A 22,056-nucleotide genomic window follows, 5' to 3' on the forward strand; every position below is an offset into this window, starting at 1 on the left:
ATTCATTTTAAATTAAAGACAGAAAAAAAATTCATGGCGCAGGCCGCTCGCTTGGAAATTTCCCGCCCTGACAAAAAGTCAGAAGTGCGCAGTGTCACTTGAGCCTTCTAGGCCATTGACCCTCGGCAGTTCTAATTCACAAATTTTATAAGAACTGGGAAGTGCGTAAAAACTAGAAGTGCGTGTTTTGAGCCTTCTGGGCCATCGTACTTAACACAGTCATTTCAATTCCCAAATGAAAATTAAGTTTTCTTTAGAGAGGCTAACGCATCAAAATAAATGCTGATTATGTGTCGTTATGACGTTTCAAGTCGCAAGAAAGATACGAAAACATCCTATGTATAAAAAATCGAATGTTGACACCAGAAATTTTCAAACTTTAACCTCAATAAGACCACCACGAGCCTCCAAAATATATAATATATAGTCTAATATATTAATATATATTATATATATCAATCTTAACTCTTCTCAGAAAGATGTTAGAAAGATATCGCAAACTTAAAATTCTGTGTCATTTTAGGCCTTTTGTTTGATTTTTCTTGTCTGATGATGTTTTTGTCACACCAGATTTAATACATGTATCCGAGAGAACTTTTTAGAAATAAGATTATTAATAATTTTTCAAAATAAGAGAACTTTGAGCCGCCATGACAGATATCCTTTGCGGACAAAGCTATATCCTCGATTGTTTTCTTAAGGTGGGAGTCACATGAAGAATGGAGAAAATTGAAATTTTACATTTTTCATCATAATTTTTGAGGCAGAAAAAATTTCTAAATGAAACTTTCCAGAAATGTAATATAACAATAGACAATGTGAAAAGTTTAAAAAAAATTCTAAAAATAGCCAAGACGGGGGTAATATCAGCCAGGGGGTAATACACTATCAAAATACTTTGGCAGCGTTTCAGAAAAATCTATAAAAGCTATTCCAAAAATTTTTTTTGGAAGTTGCTAGTATTTGGATAAGCTGTGGAATGAATGGATAATTTTTTCAAAATTTTATTCCAGGGGGTCTGGAACCTAAAAAATGGAAAATTTGAGTTTTAAAGTCGAAAATTGATTTTTCTAGATTTTTTCAAAAATCTAATCCATTCATTCCATAGCAAACCATAAATGGAGCAACTCCTGAAAATTTCATGATCATAGCTCTTTCCAATCCTGAGAAAACGTTGCCAAGGTGTGCGAAAACCCCCTGAAACCTATTTTGAGAAAACGGTCCGTAAAGTCAGAAGTAGATATATCTCTCTATTTCTCTGTAATAAATCGACCGTTTTACAAAATTATTTCTCTGTTTGACAAAAATGGAATAAAGTTCTACTTTATATACTTTAGAAAAGGCTTTCAAATATCAAAATAGTCCAGAAATTCCAACTTATCACTTTCACGTGATGTGCGCCAATCCTTAAAATTTTGCGCCAAACTCCACGTCAACATTGATTTAAGTCATTTTAAGTGTGTTTTCACAACAAATACCATATTTTCAATGTAATAGATCATCCTAGTATATTTTCCTCACTGATTCTGTCAGTCATAAGTTAATTTAAAGTTGATCTGTTGTGATACAAGAATCCACTTGGACATCTAGCCGTGCACGATTTCTCGTGAATAGACCTTTTTTCAAAGAGGCCACCCTGTTGAATAATTATGTAGTCCAGCAGAAAAACAATGATAAAACCATGCATAATTATTACAATATGCATGATACAGTAATTATGCATGGCTCTATCATTGTTTTTATGGCTGGAGTACATAATTATTCAACAGGACGTCCTCTTTGAAAAAAGGTCTATGTAAATAATCCCCTCTGGGCGAAGGGAGTGTCGCAGACCTTTAATAATTCATCACACACAATTGTTAAACCAGCCTCCAGGCTTTCAATTCCCTAAACACTTGGACATTTAAATAGATACATCATTGAATATGCCTTTCATCTCTTTGTCCTTCAAAGTTTTTCGGTAGGTGTCGTCGTCAAACAGTTAGTCACACTAGCGTCCCGCCAAAATGCGTATCAATGATTAATGCTGCGAAAGCGCTATATCGTTTACTTGACTCTCAAGCAAAAAAATGCGCCGCAAAACTTCTAAAGGGTTCGTGAAAAAATAACCCGGCGCTTTTTAATGAAATTAACATTTTCAAAAACTTTGAGAAATTGCCTAAAATTTGAGCCATAGATGAAAAAATTTGAGCCAAGCCAACCCTGAAAACTAATTTGAAGATCAACTTCCCAAGAAAAAGATCTACGGGGGAGGCGTAACCCACCTAGATCCGCGCACCGCCGGATAGGCTATCTCCCGGAAATTTTGCTGGACCTCAGCAATGACCCATTTACATGTGCGGAATTGTTTTTACTTTAGCGTATAAACAAGGCCTTAAAAATCGAAGCGCTGTCTCGGGAATTGAATGACAAATTTTGGTTGGTTGATTTTGGCTGTTGCACGGTTTATTTTGTTTCCAACTTTCAAGTTTTAATTAATAATGTCTTGCAAACTTGATTCAGGTAACTCTCATCCTTGTTGTTGAAATGTATCCTGTAGATGACTGATGTTGTTTTTTCTGAAAGCTTAATTTCCTAGTGTGACTAACTGTCAAACTAAGTTCATATCGGAAACGTTGAGTTTGAGAATCAAGTCTTTGGTTTCACCTAACTCAAGCTTTCTTAGTTGAGAAGAATGACATTAAAGAGTAAAAAATGTCATCAGTCAATCCAACATTTCCCAATTAAAGCAGTTTTCATAGTCAAAAACACTGGCTGGCTCCAAAATTTGTATGTTTTTAAAAATATCACTTCTTTGGCTACCATCTTTGATATTAGGAAATCCCGCGAAAAAAAGGCGGTATTGACTTAGACGCCCGAAAAGGGCGTAAAAAGATCTTTCGTTTGATCATGACATGTCATGATCCTATGTTTAGATCAGCTATAAAGAAATCAGGCCCTAGCAACGGGTATGATTTTTCGTTGCTAAGGAAAATACTTTAGACCAGGGTCTAGAAAAAACGTTATATCTCAGGAAATATAAATGCTATGGCCTTAAAATTTTCAGGGTGTGTTCAGAAAGGGTATAGGGTCACGAAACGCGCAAAATCCCGAAATCGATATTTTTTTCACCAAATCTCAAAGCTTCATGTGACTCCCACTTAAACATAAGAAAGACAATGCTTCGCTCTCCACTGTTTTATACGTTGTTTTTCCAGTGTTTATATTAAATGTACTGTATATGCATAACTATACCGTATTACTTTGAATAAACGCCCGGAGCGTTTATTTGATTTCTTCGATTTTAGGAGGGGCGTTTATTAAATTATTTGAGTCTAACGTCGAATACTTAGAGCAAATCTACTCTTTGTTTTAGTTCTATACCAGGATTTCAGTGAAAATTTCTTTGGGTCAGCGACTAAATTTGCATTTAAACTTATCTGGTTACAAAAAAGACTAAAATCTTCCTTTTCAATCCTAATCAAGTCACAAGTTTCTATTAGGAGGGGTGTTTATTAGAGGGGGGGGCGTTTATTCGAAGTATATATAATAATCTGCAACATATCTCAAAGTGATCAACGAATTCAGTGTGGTAAAAAATTATACACTCATACAAGTCCAGCATCAAAATGTAGTTTTCTGAAGCAAAATTTAAATTTTAAACAGATAAAAAAATTCACTCCATTAAGAATTAGTGAATAAGGCCTTGGAGCGCTGAGGCCATTGTTTTTTCAGAGAAATAAATAAACAACTGAAATATCAACAAAAGCCAAGAAGAAAACGAATACCGGGTAGAGGCTGCTGATCCCGGGGCCTAGGCCAAAGGTAGCCCAACCCACCTGAGTTGTTTTATACTCAGAAGTGGCCGATCAAGCGGAACTTCTTTGGCTTGCTGGCTATCAAAAATCAACCTGGATAAAGACCAAAGACCACATAGCTTTAACACACCAGGTTAGCCCTGGACTACTGAGGTATTACTTTATTTTTTTACTTCTTCTGTCCAACATCCAACGTTTCAATATCACATCTCAAGACAAGGGTCCTGTGGCTGGTCACACAGGCATTTTGCCAAATCCTGAGGAGCAGCTGCACATGACAGTGAATGGTTTCCCATGTGCAGCTGATCAGGTATCTGTATCCTGAATTATCTGTTATCTGTATTTGTCTTCCAACTAATTCTTTTCAACTATCCTGTTGGCTACGAAATTCTACTAAACCACTAAGCTAAGTACCTGCCCAGTCTCTGGTTTGGTGTTGTTTGTTTGCAGCCATGCCGACTCAGCAAAACTCTCAAAATACCACAAAAAATGCTGTACCAGTCGATCTCATCAACAATTGGAAGCAAGTACTTGCTGAACTAGCAGAAGAGGCCAGCAATGAAACAATTAGAAACTGCCTCAGACTCTACAATCCAGAAAAGCCAACTAAAGATAACATAAAAACCCTGAAATCATGCCGAAAGGATCCCATCATGGAAACACTGAATTTTCTGTCAAAAACAACCAACACAATGAACAAAGACGAAGCAATTGAAAAATTGTGTGTGGTCATACAGAGCTATTTTCCAGACATATGTCAAATATGCAACCAGTCATATAGAGTAAAAATGCATGACGATTCACTCTTAAAATGTGGCTCCTGTGGACAAGAAGTCCATCGACCATGCTACCTAAAACTGCTAAAGAAAATTAATTTGATTGACCAAGACGAGGAATTGAGGGACTTAATCTACCAAATACCTGGTATGTTTTACCTTTGTCAACATTGTCAGGAAAATACAATAAATTTTCCACACAAAACAAGTTTAACCAACACTGCCAATTCCAGTGTGAATCATGTCAACTCTATCCAAACACCTACACAAACAATGAAAACTACCAACACCACATTTGTCGCAAACTCCCCACAACATACACCTGTATCTTCACCTACGAAAAGTATTACTGACCTCTCATCATACACCTCAATATCCTCCACTCGACCTCAATCAAGATCTCTTCCTCCAACGCCAAGGAACCGATCACTACCACTAACACCTAGTGTTATTATAGACAACAACAATGTAAATACAGACAGAACCCTTGATGGTGTTTATCTAGGAAGAACCGACTTCTTGAAGAAAAGATTTCAAAGACAACTTGAAAACAATACTAAGCTTACATCAGACTCTACAGTCCCTCAATCATCTGACAAATCAAAAGATGAAACCGAGATACACAACACACCACCAACCTGCCGCTTTTATGTCAAAGGTAAATGCAAGCACGGTATTCGAGGCAAGAACTGCCAGTACAACCATCCAAAAGCCTGCACCAAACTCATGAAACATGGAAACAAGGGTCCAAAGGGATGTAATGCTGGAACTAAATGTAACCAATTCCACCCAAGAATGTGCCCTTCTTCAATCAAGAGAGGTGCATGTTTCAACACCCATTGCACTTTTGCCCATGTCAAAGGCACTCAAAAGAGACCAGAAACTCCAACAAAGAATCATGCTGACACAAATGATTCCTTGGATTTTCTCAAAATCCTGGACAACTTCCGTCTGCAAATGATTTCGTTCATCAACGAAAGTCTCAAACCACCACCACACACCCATCTCTCTCAAAATCTCCAACAAACACACCAACCACACCATCTACAGGACAATTTTCTTCCAAACCACCAATCAACAAGAACCCTGCACTAACAACCTTTGCTTTCTTGAACATACAAGGTTTATGTCCACAAACCGCACCATCTTGTGTTCCCTATATCAGAGATATCTTGACAACTGAAAATCATATTTTTATTGGATTAACAGAAACTTGGCTATCACCCAACCACAAAGCTGGAGAACTAGAAATCGAAGGCTACACCTTACATAGAAAGGACCGTGATCGTGATAAACCCAAACAAGGAAGATACAGTGGTGGTGTTGCCTTCTATCTGAGGGATGACATCTCTCCATTGTTCAAACCCCTACTCGAATTCTCAAATGGTGTAAATGAAGGACTTCTACTTTACTCTGAAGATCTTAACATTATCATTGGAATTCTATACAGACAGCCAACAAACCCAAATCACAAATCAGATGCACCAGAATTCGCAGAGCTTATATCATCAATAGTATCAAAGATTGAAACTCTCTATGGTTGCTGTCCTGATCTTTACATTTGCGGTGATTTTAACATTCCACATACACTCTCAAACCAACAATGTGTACCTACAGTGAACTGTGACAGATCACTCTTAAAAATTTTAGATGAATTCGCACTACAGTTCAACCTTTCTCAAATTGTGAATAAATGCACACACACCAACGGAAATATTTTAGACTTTCTTTTAACAAACAATACAGACATGATCTTTAACTACCAAACAACACCAACCATATACTCCGATCACTACAACATTGAGGTTGTTACACATTTATCTTTTAACAAAACTAGAATTACTGATACAGAAAAAATTTTTAACAATGACTTCGACAAATTCAACTTTTACAATAACAAAATAGACTGGGAAAACGTCAATAAAACTTTGGATGATATTGATTGGGAAAATATTTTAAAAACTTATGATTCTAACCCTGATGAACAATACAATGTATTCCTTGAGAAATGCATTGATGTTATCACCAAAAGCAACATTCCTTTACGAAAACCGATAAAGAAAACAATTATTCCACGCGATCGTCGAATTCTTATGCGAAAAAGAAAGAAACTGAAGAAAAGACAGCTCAACAAGAACACAAAGTCAAGATTGATTGATATCGAACTAAAATTACAAAGCAGCTATGCCAACGAAAGGTACAACCAAGAGCTAGATGCAATCTCCAAAATCAAAGTGAACCCCAAATTCTTCTACTCTTACGCAAAAAGATTTTCTAAAACCAAACCTAAAGTGGGACCATTATTAGATCCCATCACAAATAAGCTAACAGACAATAACCTTCAGATGGCCAATATACTTCAAGATCAATATAAATCTGTATTCACACCACCAAAATCACAATATGAAAATCCTGATCTCAATCCTTCGCAAGTTACGGAGAAACTTGATTATTTTGACCTCACAGAGGACGACTTTATTAGAGAGATACAAACCCTCTCTTCAAACTCAGCTGCTGGCCCAGATGGCTTTCCAGCTATATTTCTACTCAAAAACAAATCACAGCTTGCAAAACCACTCAGATTGATATGGCAGAACATTCTTGACAAAGGATTCACTCCAAAGATACTGAAAACAAGTTACATCACCCCTATTTTCAAAAAAGGAAATCAAGGATTGGCTGAAAACTATCGCCCTGTCGCTCTTACATCACACGTCACTAAAGTTTTTGAAAAGATTGTAAGAAAAAATTTGCAAGATCATCTGGAAAGAAACAACCTCTACAACAGCAACCAACATGGATTTAGGTCAGGAAGATCCTGCTTAAGCCAACTGCTTGCTCACACTGAACGTCTAATCCACTATATTGAAAATGGCTACAATGTAGATGTCATCTATCTCGATTTCAGTAAAGCATTTGACCGTGTTGATCACTCGATACTGCTACAGAAACTTGAAAGAAATGGCATTTGTGGAAAACTTCTATCCTGGATAAAGTCATTTCTTACAGGGAGAACACAGAGAGTCTCTGTCAACACAACGCTATCCAAAAATGCAGACATCATATCCGGGGTGCCTCAGGGTTCTGTGCTAGGTCCCCTTCTGTTTCTTGTAATGATACAGGATATTGATGAAGATATATACAACGCTGTCCTGTCTTCATTTGCGGATGACACCAGGCTGATGAAAGCACTGGCCAGTCAAAATGATGTCCAACTTCTCCAAAACGATCTCAACTCAGTATACAAATGGTCAGAGATCAATAATATGCAACTGAATGGACTCAAATTCGAACATATGCAATATGGAAAAAATGAAGAGCTGAAACCCTATTCAGTTTATTATTCTGATACTCGAGATCAAATTGAAACAAAAAGCCAAGTCAAAGACCTTGTAGTTACTCTAGATGTAGATATGAGCTACAATCAACACATCAAAAACCAAATCAACAAAGTGAAATCTATCAGCTCTTGGATATTTCGTACTTTCAAGACAAGGGACAAAGATGTCATGTTAACCCTTTGGAAGTCACTTGCCATTCCACACCTTGACTACTGCTCTCAACTATGGTCTCCATCAAAGAAATGTCTCATTCAAGAACTAGAGCTGCTACAAAAATCATTCCTGAACGGTATCCCCTCGTTGAGCCACTTAAACTATTGGGAAAAATTGAACCAACTGAAAATCTACAGTCTTGAAAGAAGAAGAGACAGGTACAGAATCATTTACACGTGGTGCATACTAGAAGACATTGCCCCCAATTTCAACTACAATGACGAGGCAGGCGGCGTGCATTCTTACACAAATCAGAGACTGGGTAGAAAATGCAATTTGAAAGCTATAAATGTCAAACATAAAAATATCTGGAGAGGTTGTCTCTCACAAGAAGGACCAAGGCTCTTCAATGCTCTGCCAAAATCCCTTAGAAACCTCACAAACTGTACCAAACAAACTTTTAAACAGCATCTTGACCAATTCCTCAGTACACTGCCAGACGAACCGCTGCTTCCTAATTATTTCAACTTCAGGAGAGCTGACTCTAACAGTACAACAGTAATGGTCAATCATCGGATTCAACGAATTGGATGAGTACCATAAAGTACATAATCAATAACGAAGTATCACGAAGTAAGTAAAAAGATACATCAGGGCACTTAAATTCAATAAATCTAATTTCTCGTCTTTTACAAATTCTCCACATTAAACTAGAAAGGAGGAAGAAAAACAAGCAAACTTCCTTCCGCCTACTTTTTTTTCGAAATCCAAATATGACCTAAGTAATTCCAAACAACAAAAACCCCGGAAAATTTAAAATGTCGGAATGAGCAGGAATGAGCAAAACAATTAGATATTTCCGTTATCTATTAGGACTGACTAGGGGCCTAACTTCAGTTGTTCGAAAACATTGATTTCATATCGGTGAAAGCCAAACAGATTCGTAGATGTTTTTATTTGTCTGGCTAAAAAAAGAACAAGTTCAAATTTCAAACAAAATTTTATCTTTCATCTATGATAAAAAACCTGATGTAAATAAAAGCCAAAATTACATCGAAATGTAAATCACATCCGTGGTTCGGTGCACAAGATCCAGCCTGTGACGGGCAACAAAAACAACAGATCCAGTCTAGTTGCTATAGAAAATGACACTACCAAGTCTTCTGATCAGAATTGATACCAGAGAAGGGCTTGATGAACAAGGTGTCGGTTTTCACATGTCGGTATGTAAGGGCTAAAATGGAAGCCAGTTTTACTCTACAACTCTCTTCTGGTTCGCTCCTTATCTCATTTTGTACGTGTGATGATCTTTGGTCGTCATTAACTCTCCTGTGAATTCATGGGTGATCTCAAGATCCAAGTCGCGCTGAAACAAAAGGTGCAAACATTTAGATTGAAATATTGGTTGAATCAGCGAGATTGCGAATAGCAATAGGAAATCAGCTAATTCTATCAAGATGTGACAAGGTGTGCATTCAGATTGTCATTTTCATCCTGTGGCACATATCGAGTATATGCTTCAGGTGAAGAAATTCTTTTCATCATTATGCAGCTTCGTAGTTAGACACAATTAGAATTTCTTGAATTCGGCTGGTGTATCGAAAAGATTCGTTGAATTTCGATATCTTCCAATTTTCCAATTTTTAAAAATTTAATCTACTTTCCCAACCTAAAACCACCAATAAAACCAACCAGTAAAAAGGGCGGATTGTTCGAGTTAAAAAAGTCGAAAGACTTACATTGTTTCGATCGTTAGGTTTTATAATAAATTCACCGGTCACAACTTCACCACGTTTTGCTGTAATCGGTTCGTTGATGTAAAACACCGTCTGCTTCCAATGAGTGTATCTTGCTTCGGGACCTAGGAAGGAGAATTTCATATTTTTAAAATTTAATAAACCGTCAAACAGTAACAATATTAAAATCGAGAGGAAACGTTGCAGCGGTAACACAAGGAATAAGCAGAATTTAGGGCTGGTCTGGTTGAGAAGTTTGCGCTGCTATGATTAAGTAAAACAATGCCAAGAAGAATCTTAAAAAAGGATAACCAAAAGCCAAGTTTAGTCTACAGTTGCAGACACTTTAGTCAAGATAGAATGATGTAATCATGTAATCACCTGTTGAGAATCCAGTGAATTTATGACAAGGAGCAAATTCGACATTGAAGTAGACAACAAAAGCGTGAAGGTAGTCATCCCGACGTGCTGCTATCTTGAAGGGAGCTGTGAACGCTAAATCTTCAACTTTGCATGTTAAAAGGTCGAGGTCCTGAAATATGAGAAATAAGAAACACATAAATCAATTAGTTCATCTAATTGTTTCAATTTGGTATCAATATAATGGACTTTCGAATTCAGAATGTCAGATTTCAACCTGGATAAAACTTCAGGTGAAGAAATTCATTCTTTTCATCACAATTCAACTTTAAATTATTTCACTGCAACCAATACAGAAGAGAACAGACCAGTCTGAATAAACAGAAAAAACTGAGGACTTTTGTTGCATTCAGAATGTCGTTATCAACCTTGAAATTCAGGTGAAGAAATTCTTTTCATCGTTATGCAGTAAAAAACCTAATTAATTTTAAAAATACTTGCACATTCTTCCCTTAAAAGCAAATTGGGATGGTTAATAAATAATGGTGTACGGAAACAGTTTGTTTTGCATTCAGAATGTCAGTATCAACCTTAGAAATTCAGGTGAAGAAATTCTTTTCATCATCATGCATAAGATTCCTTAATTAAGGTATGTGTTCACCTTCCTTGACACATTCTCTTTAATTGATCATATCTTTAGAACAACAAATTTTTATACATCAAAAGTATATATTTTCTGAAAGCCAATAATATTCTCTTTCTAATGGTAAAAGTTTCAGCTGAATTTAAAAAACTGGGCAGGATATAATTAAAATCTTAAGAATTTTAACCTTACCTACTTCAAAGAAGTTAAAGTCACCCATAGCTTTTGAAATTTGAAAAAATAATTTCGATACTATGTTCCCAATAGATTGAACCAAAAAAATGTCTTAGGATTTTTTTTTGGATCGACTTTAACTCGAGAAAACTTAAAAATTGTTAAAATTTGGAAAAAAATCATTCATTTCTCGATTTTTTTCCACTTAACCTGAAATTGTGAAGCTTTAACTCGATTAGAAAAAAAATCCTAAGACATTTTTTTAGTTCAATTCTTTGCCGAAAATATAAAAAAACAAGCTAGATGCTGAATGGACCTACCTGATGATGAAAGTTAGATAGCAATGCGAGGAGAAAAAAATCAGTCAGAAAATATATCGTTTAGCGAAAATGCATAACGCAATAAATTCATCATTGATTGTTGATGGGGGGAGAGGGAAGGGTTGTAGGGAAAAATTAATAGAAAGTTCTGGTCGCAAAAATCAGTTTTATTGACAATTGAATCATGCTTGATGGTGAGCATTGTTATCAATAATGTTTTTGTGTGAAGAACATAGAAATACAAGGAAAACATATAATGAAAATCTGCAAAGACGGCGATTTCCGGCATTTTTTGAGCATTGCAAATACGCATCTTTCTGCAAAAAATCAGAAAAAGCTAAAGATGAAAATTCGAGAAAATGTAAAAAAAAAACGGTTTTCCGGCATGTTTCTGGCATTTTCGGCCGGGAAAAAATATTTTTCGAAAATCGGGCTCCGTCACATTTTAGGTATTGTCATTTTGCATCAGTGTGCAAAATTTCATGAAAAAATATAAAGTACAGCTCGAGAAATTCAAGAAATACCGTTTTTCCGGCGAAAATAGGCTGTTCCGGCGATTTTTAGAAAGTTCCGGCTTCAAAAATCACTTTTATTGACAATTAAACCATGCTTGATGGTGGACATTGCTACAAACAATGTTTTTGTGTGAAAAAACAACGAAATATAAGGAAAAAGTCCAATGAAAATCTGCAAAAACGGCGATTTCCGGGATATTTCCGGCATTTTCAGCCGGAATAGAATTTTTCTCAAAAATCGGACTAATCCATGTTTTAGGCATTGCTAATACGCATCTTTGTGCAAAAAATCAGAAAAAACTAATGATGAAATCTCGAGAAAATGCCAAAAAACCGGTTTTTCCGGCATATTTCCGGCATTTTCGGCCGGAAATGAATTTTTTTCGAAAATCGGGCTCCGTCACATTTTGGGCATTACCATTTTGCATCTTTGTGCCAAAAATTAGGAAAAACTAATGAGCCAATCCCGAGAAAAGCTAGTAACGAACGGACGAACGGACGAACGAACGAACGAACAGAGGTTAATTTATAGGACCTACAGCCCACCGGGGTAGGTCCAAAAATTAAGTTCATGGCTAAATGCTATGGGTGACTTTAACCTCGTTAAAAGTAGTATGGTATGGTAAAATTTCATTTTTTTCTACATCAATTTGAAATTTTTGACGAGATAATTACTGTTTAATTAAGTAATCAGAGAAATGTGTCAAAAATGTTACTGTTCAATAGATGTGAGAATAAACATCAGCTGAATTCTCTCTTTTCTCCTTGTTGTTTCCGAAAGAGACAATTATTTGAGTAAATAATCCATCATAAGACGAACTTTGTTTTAAAATTTAAATGGTTATAACTCTGGATCAAAAAAAGATTTTAAGATCGCGATTTTACCAAAATGAAATCCAGTAACTTTTCTTCCACTTTGACTGAAGAAAAATTTTTTGACAAAAAATCGGAAAAAAGGTGTACACATACCTTAATCTAATATAATTAAAAATATGAAGCTGCATAAGAAAGTTTGTTTTGCATTCAGAATGTCAGTATCAACCTTAGAAATTCAGGTGAAGAAATTCTTTTCATCGTCATGCATAAGATTCCTTAATTAATCTAATAATTAAAAATATGAAGCTGCATAAGAAAGTCTGTTTTGCATTCAGAATGTCAGTATCAACCTTAGAAATTCAGGTGAAGAAATTCTTTTCGTCATTATGCCAAAACGTTATCATAATGTATGTTAAATTACCTTGAAGCGACAGGCATCAGTTGCTATTTGTCTATGTTCAACAACATCAACGATGGGTTCGTTTAACGCTACGTTACGAATATGGCTCATGTCGAATCCATAAACATTATCCCACCAGTTGATCTTTTCTTCTTTATAATCACGGTCTTCAATAGCAGTTATCCACATCGATGCTTTGTCTGGAAACATGAGACCATCAGGTTTGAGCCATTTATCACGAGCGTAGATGACAGTGTCCAACATGGATTCATATAACAAACAATATCCCATCCATTCACTGATGATGATATCAACTTTTTCTACTGGCAACGTTACCTCTTCAACCTTTCCTTTGATAAGTGTGATATCTAAAACAATTTTAACAGACTTTTGAAAAAAATGGACGTTCAAACATTGGGGCATTATTTAAAAAAAAGGAAATCCTTTTCTTTCGTTTTTTTCTCTTTAGACTACTTGAGAAACACTGCTGCTTTTAAAATAAACAAAGCCTTACCTTTTTCAAATCCATTTTGTTTAACAATTTCTTTAGCGTGATCAATGATGGAGGACATATCAATACCATACACATGTTTTGCGCCTGCTTTTTTTGCAAACATACTCAAAATGCCAGTCCCACAACCAACATCAAGAACAACTTTTCCTTTGAAGAGATGTCTGTTATTGTACATAGAATTTCGATAAGTGAGTGTGCGTACTTCATCTTTCAACATTTCTTCATGGATACCAAAGTGAGCATATGAGTCGAAATAATAATCCTTGCTTGTCATGTCATTGACTGCAGGTTTCTCATCAGAGGGAGGGCATTTCTTTTTGAGGACATCACCATTAACATGGCCGTTTGTTGTTGTTGTTGAGACTGCTGCTGCCATTTCGACTTTCTGTGAAAATAGTAACGATTACTGGTTGTGCTACAAATTTTAAATCAACTTAATTTTGGCAGTGCAAATATTTAAAAGTTCCTTAAGTTTTTGAACAAATTTTTATCAGTAAAATGGTTTGGGCAATCAAAAGCAATAAAAAAACATGCATATTAGGGGTCAACCAGTTGAACACTAGACAGAATTATTATTTTTGAATTTTTTTCAGTGTTTCTGACATAAGATTGAAGTTTCATTATTGAGAAAATGGTAGTTATAGGGTTATTCTACAAGAAGTTCCATTTTTTTCTTCACTTTCTAGAGTGAATCAGAGTGAATTTTGAAAAACAAATTATACTTTAATGGGATAAATTTTTGCAGGGATGAAAATTCGCAGATTTCCCTATTTCAGATTGCATCAGAATCATGAAAATATTGTCTCTGTATAATGCCATCCACGAAATTAAGTCCCATGAAATCTTATAACTTCACAACTGCAAAATTTAATTTTTGCTAAAATTAGTAGTGGAAAAAATATAAATGTCCAACAATGGGCTATTCCAAAAAAATTGTACAGGGGTATTATAATTGATAACTTTTTTTGCCTTTAAAAATTCTAGATAACAAACTATCCCTGGAAATTAGGGGTTGACACCCCTGGAAAGTGGAATTTTGTGAAAAAGGGCTTGGAAAATGACTATTGATGTCAGTTTAGGAGGAGAGAACCCCTGGAAACCTTTAATAACCCCCTTTGAAAATCTGAAAAATGAACAACCTTGGAAAATGAAGGTTCAAACCCCCCTGGAAAAGTTAGTCAACCCCTGTATGATTTCAAAATGGGATAGCCCAACAGTCTGAAGAATCCTCTTTTGCACGTTTGACTCCCAAGGCTGTAAGCCTGCAATTACACAGTTAAAATTTACGCCTGTGTGCAATTGCACGCTTATGACCCCCCCTGGTTGAGATTGCTTGAGCAGATTAGAGGGTTCATGATACATGATCAAACGGGCAAAAGTTGAACACAATGGCTTTCTAGGATAAATTTTGAGTAATAATCCAAGGCTTTCCAATTTCAAAAAAGCGATCGGAAGCAAATAAAGTTTTTTTAAATGATAGACTAGTTAAGGAAGCAACACAGCGCCAACCCCCTGACTTTTTTGGGGGGGTTACACCCATAGATTTATAAAGCCCGAAGAGCTAGATGGCATGCTTTAACCTCTTCCAAGCAAAAAAGTGAATATCGCTGCTATTGTTTTCGAAAACCCACAATGCTTCTGATTGGTCAAGCACTGAAATTTTATTGTGTGTCATGTGACTTAGGAAGGATTTCCTACCTAACATCGACACACTTTTCAGCAAAAGCACAATATCTAGGGTTCTAAATCTAAATCTAAGGTAACACCCAAAAAAATGCAAATGAAAACCGGGAGCTAAAATACAGCCAAATATTTGTTCCCCACCTGATATGTTTTTCTTTTTTGGGGGGGAGCCTGGAATTTCAATGGCAAAGCTGTGGGCTGACTATTTCTTCTATTCTTTTTCTTTATATCACCACGTTTTTATCCAAAAACCTTCCATTTTACAGTCTATCGATTCTGTTTTTTTTCACTTGTGTCTACCATCTTGAATTAATATGTATAATGACAATAGCATGGTGGCAGGGGGCCCTGATCGCAAAAAGATGCCACTGATTAATTGATATGGCAGTTTTTGGCCAAAAAAAGAGACAAAACACCCAAAAATTTTGTGCTTGCTTTGCCTGCGTTATTTTTAAAGAGATTTTTACTTTTCATAGTGGGCGTCAAGATCAAAATCTTTGCACCATGCTACTGCACATTATAGGTATTTTCACCCACGAAATAAAGGCCTTTTTACATCTTAAAAACCATTAAGATTTCAAGAATGGAAAAAGAATAGATGTGATTTTCCTGAAAACAATATTAAGAAATCAACAAATATTTTATACTAAGACTGGGGGCTGCTTAAAAAACTTTTAATATTTGGGGGGACCTATTGTTTTATGCCTGGGACCTAGACCTGGGCTGACCCTATGTACAATTACATGCTTAGCACCCATTCAAATAGTGATAAGCATGTAATTGCACCCTTAAAAATTCTACAATTTTGATAGCAGTGTAATTGCACGTTTAAGTCCCGGAAGGTAAGCGCGCAATTAAGAGGATTTCCATGATTGCACAATACAAAACTTTATTGTACGACAAATCAGGACAAATGCTTGTAAAGTTATGGTAAAAATTGACACAGACTTGACCTTATAGGAAGAAATTTTCACAGAACAAATTTCCGCGGAATTTAATTTCGCGGTTCACCTCTCAAAATTCAGTTCGGGAAATTGCATAGATCTGCAAAGTTGCAAAATTTTGCATTGTCATATTCTACAGCGCTGCGAAATTCTGCAGCTTTACTGATTCGGGGTCGCAGGGTCTGGACCAGGGTCCCAAAATAATGTGCATTTTGTAAAACAACCCAAAAGCCAGCCTGGAATTAGTGCACAGTGCGCCAAATATATTCGGCGTGAGGTGAGGCAGTAAAAGTCAAAGCTTTTCAAGATGAGATGAGCACCACCATTCTAACACCCGATTTCATTATGCCAGGTTCAAACGCATCCACCTTTTTCTTTATCTGTTTTTATTTCATATTTAATGAAACAAAACAATTATTGATAAAGATACTTCAGAAATAGGTGTTCAAATTATTTGAATTGATAAAGCAACTCACTTTGGATTCCTAAAATATGGCTCATGGTCATGATTCATTTAACTTTCATCTTACTATACTAAATGAGTTTATGAAAAATGTCTGTAACGCTAGCCCAGTAACATATGTTAAGGTTTCTAAAATTTGAACGCCGCGGCTAGAAAACCTATCCACCTTCGATACAAAAAGTCTCGCGCTAAGTTTGACAAGCGTAGAAAACTTGGATTAGAGAAGACTCTACACTGCTATTTGTAAACGAAAAAAGTTCTGACGTCAATTTCATTAAAAAGTACTGCGACGTCACAAAGTTTCAAATAAAAAGGTGTGGCATTTTTGTTGCACGATTTCGAATTATTTTATATCAACACACGCAGCAAAATCCAACATTGTTGTTTGATGATTAAACTTCGTCTAACATTATTCAAAAAGGTTTCAATGTTGGTTGCATTGCATACGCGCCGGTCTTAAGCTGTCCGCATGCGAAGCCAACAAACGGGAAAACCTTCAGTGCTCAATCGCAAAGTGCGAGCCTCTCCTTCACAACTAAGGCTTTTTCTTTCCTAGAAGCAACCCTCTCACCACCTCAGACACCTTTGGGCGTCTGCAACGACGGGTACCCTCGATAATTTTGACAGGGTCACTATGGCATTTCATTGAACACAAACTTCCGTTATCTTAAAAAGACATATTATCGAGGCTTACAGACACAAAATTTTGACTAATGTAGAAAGTTTAGAATTATAATTTTTATTATTGTATTTGGCATTTTAAGCCAAAACGATGTCAGGAATTAACCCACATTATAGTATTTTAAAGGCTTTTGATGCGCAAGCAAAACCGTTAACCGGCGTTTACGACGACGGGAACCATTTAGTATTTAACTATACATTTCTTTCTTAGAAGTACCAGCAATTCAAGCTCTTTTTATTGCGTTCGACTGGTTTGATCGTCGATTCCATTCGATTGATTCACAGTTTTTAGTATTAAACGGATTGAAAAGCCCAATTGAACATACAGGACCTTTTTTTTACCCAAACTGTGAACTGATCAACCAACCCAATTTTTGGGTCAACAACCTGAGCCTCTTTTATAATATAAACCTTAAATGGCCTTTCAAAAACCTGCCAAAACTGTTTGTTTCGAAATGTACCAATCGCTAATATTGTACTAGGATAGATAAGACTTCATCAAAGCTGTTTGATTACACATTGTGGGTTGGTTGGCACCTCTTGCCAGAAACTATCAGAAAAGTTGCCATGATTAAAAAGACAGAATGAAAGCATAATTTATGCTATTTTTAGGGATTCTATTATAAATTTTCAAGACCTTGCCTCATATTAGTTATACATAATATAAAAATTAGAGTAAGATATTACCATTTGGTCTTGATTTTCAAGTTTTCTTGACTTTGCTTGAGGACTGTCAGCCATTCGCGTTCCACGTGCTTGAAGTGAAAATTAAAAATGTGGGAAAGAAATTTCCTTCGACCCGCGTGACCACAATCACAAAACGCGGGATTGTTATTGTTCAATGATTTTTAGCACAGAATGCGCGCGTTATCCCGCGGTTTCCGGTAAATCTCATCAGCCAGAATAATGAGATACAGGTAGAAAACTCTTTCTGTGCTCTAGCTCTAATCTCTGAGCAGGGTCAGCAGAGTATGGAAACCGAGAAGGGTCAACGTGCGATCTCTTCCAAAAGCTGTCGAGATTTCTTTCAAGCTGTCGCGTTCCCAGAAACTGTCGCGTTCCCGCCCAGAAAACTGTCGCGTTCCCAGAAACAGTCGCGTTCTTAAAAGCTGTCGCCGTGCTCAGAAACTGTCGCGTTTCCTAAAATACGGGGCCTGGAATTCCCGAGTTATTTTATCCCAAGTTATTTTTTTTCCGAGTTATTTTACATATGACGTTATATTTCAGTTTTGTGCTTCCATAGCACTAGCAGAGAGTGTGGTGTGCGCAGAATTAACCATCTCTAGTCAGATTTCTACAAAACAGTTACAATAAAGGTCATAATATTTTGAGAATTTTGGTTATTTTAACGTTTTTCAAGATTTAAAGTTCCGGCGAGAAAGTCGATTTTGGGCTATCTCTTTAATTTAATCGAATATTTCAATTTGGAAGGGGTTGGCAGACTTACAGGCTATATTCTGCTTTTGGATCCTCAGATCCTAAAGTCTTAAGTCTCATGTTAAAACTCAGAGTTAAAACTCTACCCTTCCAACCTACTTTAGAGCAATTACAAATCGATCGTGGTTCAAAAACTTCCCGGTGTATTTCCCTTTTTTCTCAAATATTATGACCTTGATTGTAGCATCGGTAGTTTGTAGTGTAAATACGAACTCAAATTTCTTCGTTGTTCTATACAAAGTTTTAGTGATCAGGCTTCGCCTGACCTTGAAGTTTCTTACTATAGGGATCGAACAATGCAGGTATAAAATTCATATCCTCTTTTGCGTCTTGTTACTTGCATTTTTAAAAGAAAAAAACACGTCAAAAAGGGAAGTCATTCTCCCATGCCACAAAAGTTCATATACACATTTTTCTATATAAGCAAATAGGTTGTTAAGGCTCGAGGGCTCAATTTTGCCGTAAAGTAAAAGTTTTTAAGATAATCTATCCATTTTAAATGATAGCCCTTGACCCAATAAACACAATAAAAATGGTAAAATATCTAGGAGTGGTCAATGCAAATTTTCAGAAAATGAGCTAGAGAATGCTAAGCAACCCCAGGGTTGACCGAAAATTGGATTGGCTAATAAAGATAATGGGTAGTGTTTGGTTCCTAGACCAAAATGTTGCGGTTTAAAAAGCATTTGCAATTAGCCTGAAAAGGTTCACTCTCGTTTTAATTCACAAAAGAGGCGGATAGAAGAAACGGGTAGCAATGGCAGCTCTAAGGCTTGCATAAAAATATTTCCAACTAATATAATAGCTTTTCTTTTGTCAATTTACAATATATATGCATTTTTAGGTAAAGTTTTTATACACGAACTTTTTTTCTAACAACTTTGTTTCCTTACTAAAAACATATCTACATTGTTTACAAAAAGCAGGAAAAATTTTCAAAAAAAATATTTTTCTTTCGTGAATCTCATATTTTCTTCACTGGGCGCAGTATGAATTTCCGCGTTGGACTAAATTTCGTAGGTCTACTCTTAAAGCGAGGTACACTTGACTAAAAGAATTTAGATATTTTCCAGTGGTTTCTTCGTTCTTCGAAACTCTTTGGGGAAGACTCGAGAATATCTTTCCTACGTGATCTGTTTTAAAAGTAGCAGAACAAGAAGCTTCTTTCGTTTCGGCACCAAAATCGTTTGCAAAAATGAAAAAAATCTTTCTCACAAACTTTTCGATATAAAACTAACTAATATGAATCTCCTTCATACAAAAAATCGAAGCAAAAGACAAAAGTTATAAAATTAAAATTCGAATAAAACGAATAAAACAATCGAGAAAAAAATGAGAAAATGACCTAACTCACTGAGTTTATCAAAACACTAAACCAAATTTTTTATTGAAGACTAAATTTTCGGAAATTTCATTCAATTTTTGCTTGGCTCTAGGTAAACGTCAAAGTGCGGAATGAGAAGAAGTCTAGTTTCCTTGAGAGCTTAAAACTCAAAAAGTTAAGAAGATCCAAAGGCTTAAAAAATTCTGAATGTTCTAAAAGCTGTCTCGTAGTTCTAACATTTCGAATAAATGAAAACTTTTATGATCTTTCAACTGCAGCAATGTGCGTTCGAAATTCCTAAATTTCTTCGATTTAGCTATTAGTAGAAAAACTTAAAAATGTTTTACGATGCCGTATTTTATCTTCGGTGAAGAATTACAGAGTCAACTGTTCATGCTAGCGTTGTGCATGTCACCCTATTTATCAACGCTTCCAGGCAATATCAATATGAGTAACCGGTGACAGTGCCTCTAGTTGAGATATTTGCGACACTTCTTGGAACCACAATAACAAGGCAATTTATCGTCTTCTTGTGCAAATTTGTAATCGTAAGTCAATTCTTCTCCAACGTTGATTCTGTGAAGAAGGGAGAAAATCAGAACATTAGCAATTCAACGATACATAAGTACATTTTTTGCCCGAAATGGTCCAAAATTTGCCTCTGAAACCTTAAAAGATTATCAGATGGTTTTTTGGCATTTTGCTTATTAAAGTGTACCTGAACAAGTTATCTAGCAAGCTAATACTAAGCAAATAAGATACAAATTTCCTTTGCTTATAAAGTTCGGTTATGATCTAACATATTTCCATGATTTAACACACAAGTTAACATATACGCTGAAAAGTTTACGTACCTTCTTGTGGCAAAGATGATAATTTTCTTCGAACCATCCACGTTTATGATTCGTGAGAAACAATTCGGCTGTAAGGAAAGTAAAATTTAATTATTATTTAAGAACTTCTTGAGTGGATAAACTTCAACTAATGAGGAAAAAAGAATGAAGTTTCAAAGGGTAAATAGAAAGTAAAATCGCTATTCAGATATTTCAATATTTCAGAGATATATATCCTAGACTTAAACCGTATAAGAAACTCACATCACACGAATGGTTGATGAAACGAGCGGCATTTCCGCACATGGTTGCATCCACAACGTCCATGCTATCAATCCGGAACATGTAACAACCCAGACCCTAAGAGAAGACGCGGAAAAGAGTAATATCAACATTTAGACCTCAACATGATAAGAAAACGGTTAGGATCTACAGTCTCAAGGAATCGAGAAATGAACAATGATTGGGTTTTAAGAAACACATGATATAGACTGAAATTTTGAATCAGTTGAGAATAATTGATAAAATTGATGCTCTCTAGTTCCATTTTGAAGGATTATTGGATTTTCATCGAATAACGGAGCGTATCGAATAGAAGAGCGTCGTTTATGAGAGTTTCTTGTTGACGGTGACTCTCAATATTATCGAATAATGAAGCGTATCAAATAGTATGAGAGAGCGTCAACTGTATGCGAAAGTTCAAAAACTTTATCCAATAAGAAACAGGAGATTATTGTTCACCTTTCGTTCGTAGTAGTCTTCGCGCTTATCGGTTAAAACGGAACGAATTTTCTCTCCGCTGTACTCGATGATCATATCACCCGATTCAATCGTCTTCTTACAAAACAATCCACGACCTTGAATTGGTGACCTGGATAAAAGGAGAGAAAGTTAAAGTCATAAATTGATTTTCATCTCAAAGCATTCTTACAAGTAAACTAGACTGAAGCCTTTGAATTTTGCTACAGCCTAAGAAGAAATTAAGAATATTCGATTCCGATCAATCATCTTACTGTCGGTGACAACCTTACTGAGGGCGAAAAAAATTAAACAATAATTTAAATAAAAACGTTTTCCAAGAGTGGAAACTGTCTAATACAGACACCATTAGCGACAAAAAATATCCATCTTTAAAGTCTTTTAGAT

General features: G+C 35.9%; 2 protein-coding genes across 2 annotated transcripts in view; one reads left to right on the forward strand and one right to left on the reverse strand.

Annotated features, from left to right (window-relative positions):
• Positions 1–3,641: 3,641 nt before the first annotated feature.
• Positions 3,642–22,056, forward strand: part of LOC136820675 (integrator complex subunit 4-like) — a 159,987-nt gene continuing 141,572 nt past the window's right edge. The window contains exon 1 of the mRNA XM_067076873.1: positions 3,642–3,682. The gene's annotated coding sequence lies outside the window, so the exon portion shown is untranslated. The remainder of the gene's footprint in view (positions 3,683–22,056) is intronic.
• LOC136820630 (histone-lysine N-methyltransferase 2A-like) overlaps positions 9,060–22,056 on the reverse strand; it is a 38,977-nt gene continuing 25,980 nt past the window's right edge. The window contains exons 24-33 of the mRNA XM_067076826.1: positions 21,652–21,781; positions 21,175–21,270; positions 20,932–20,999; positions 20,554–20,653; positions 18,004–18,078; positions 13,546–13,930; positions 13,053–13,399; positions 10,185–10,335; positions 9,807–9,928; positions 9,060–9,433 (exon numbers count right to left, since the gene is read on the reverse strand). Coding sequence (XP_066932927.1) covers positions 9,350–9,433; positions 9,807–9,928; positions 10,185–10,335; positions 13,053–13,399; positions 13,546–13,930; positions 18,004–18,078; positions 20,554–20,653; positions 20,932–20,999; positions 21,175–21,270; positions 21,652–21,781 — 1,558 coding nt within the window. The 3' untranslated portion in view covers positions 9,060–9,349. The remainder of the gene's footprint in view (positions 9,434–9,806; positions 9,929–10,184; positions 10,336–13,052; positions 13,400–13,545; positions 13,931–18,003; positions 18,079–20,553; positions 20,654–20,931; positions 21,000–21,174; positions 21,271–21,651; positions 21,782–22,056) is intronic.

Source organism: Clytia hemisphaerica, unplaced genomic scaffold, assembly GCF_902728285.1.
Source record: "Clytia hemisphaerica strain Z4C2 unplaced genomic scaffold, Clytia hemisphaerica genome assembly, whole genome shotgun sequence".
NCBI lineage: Eukaryota > Metazoa > Cnidaria > Hydrozoa > Leptothecata > Clytiidae > Clytia > Clytia hemisphaerica.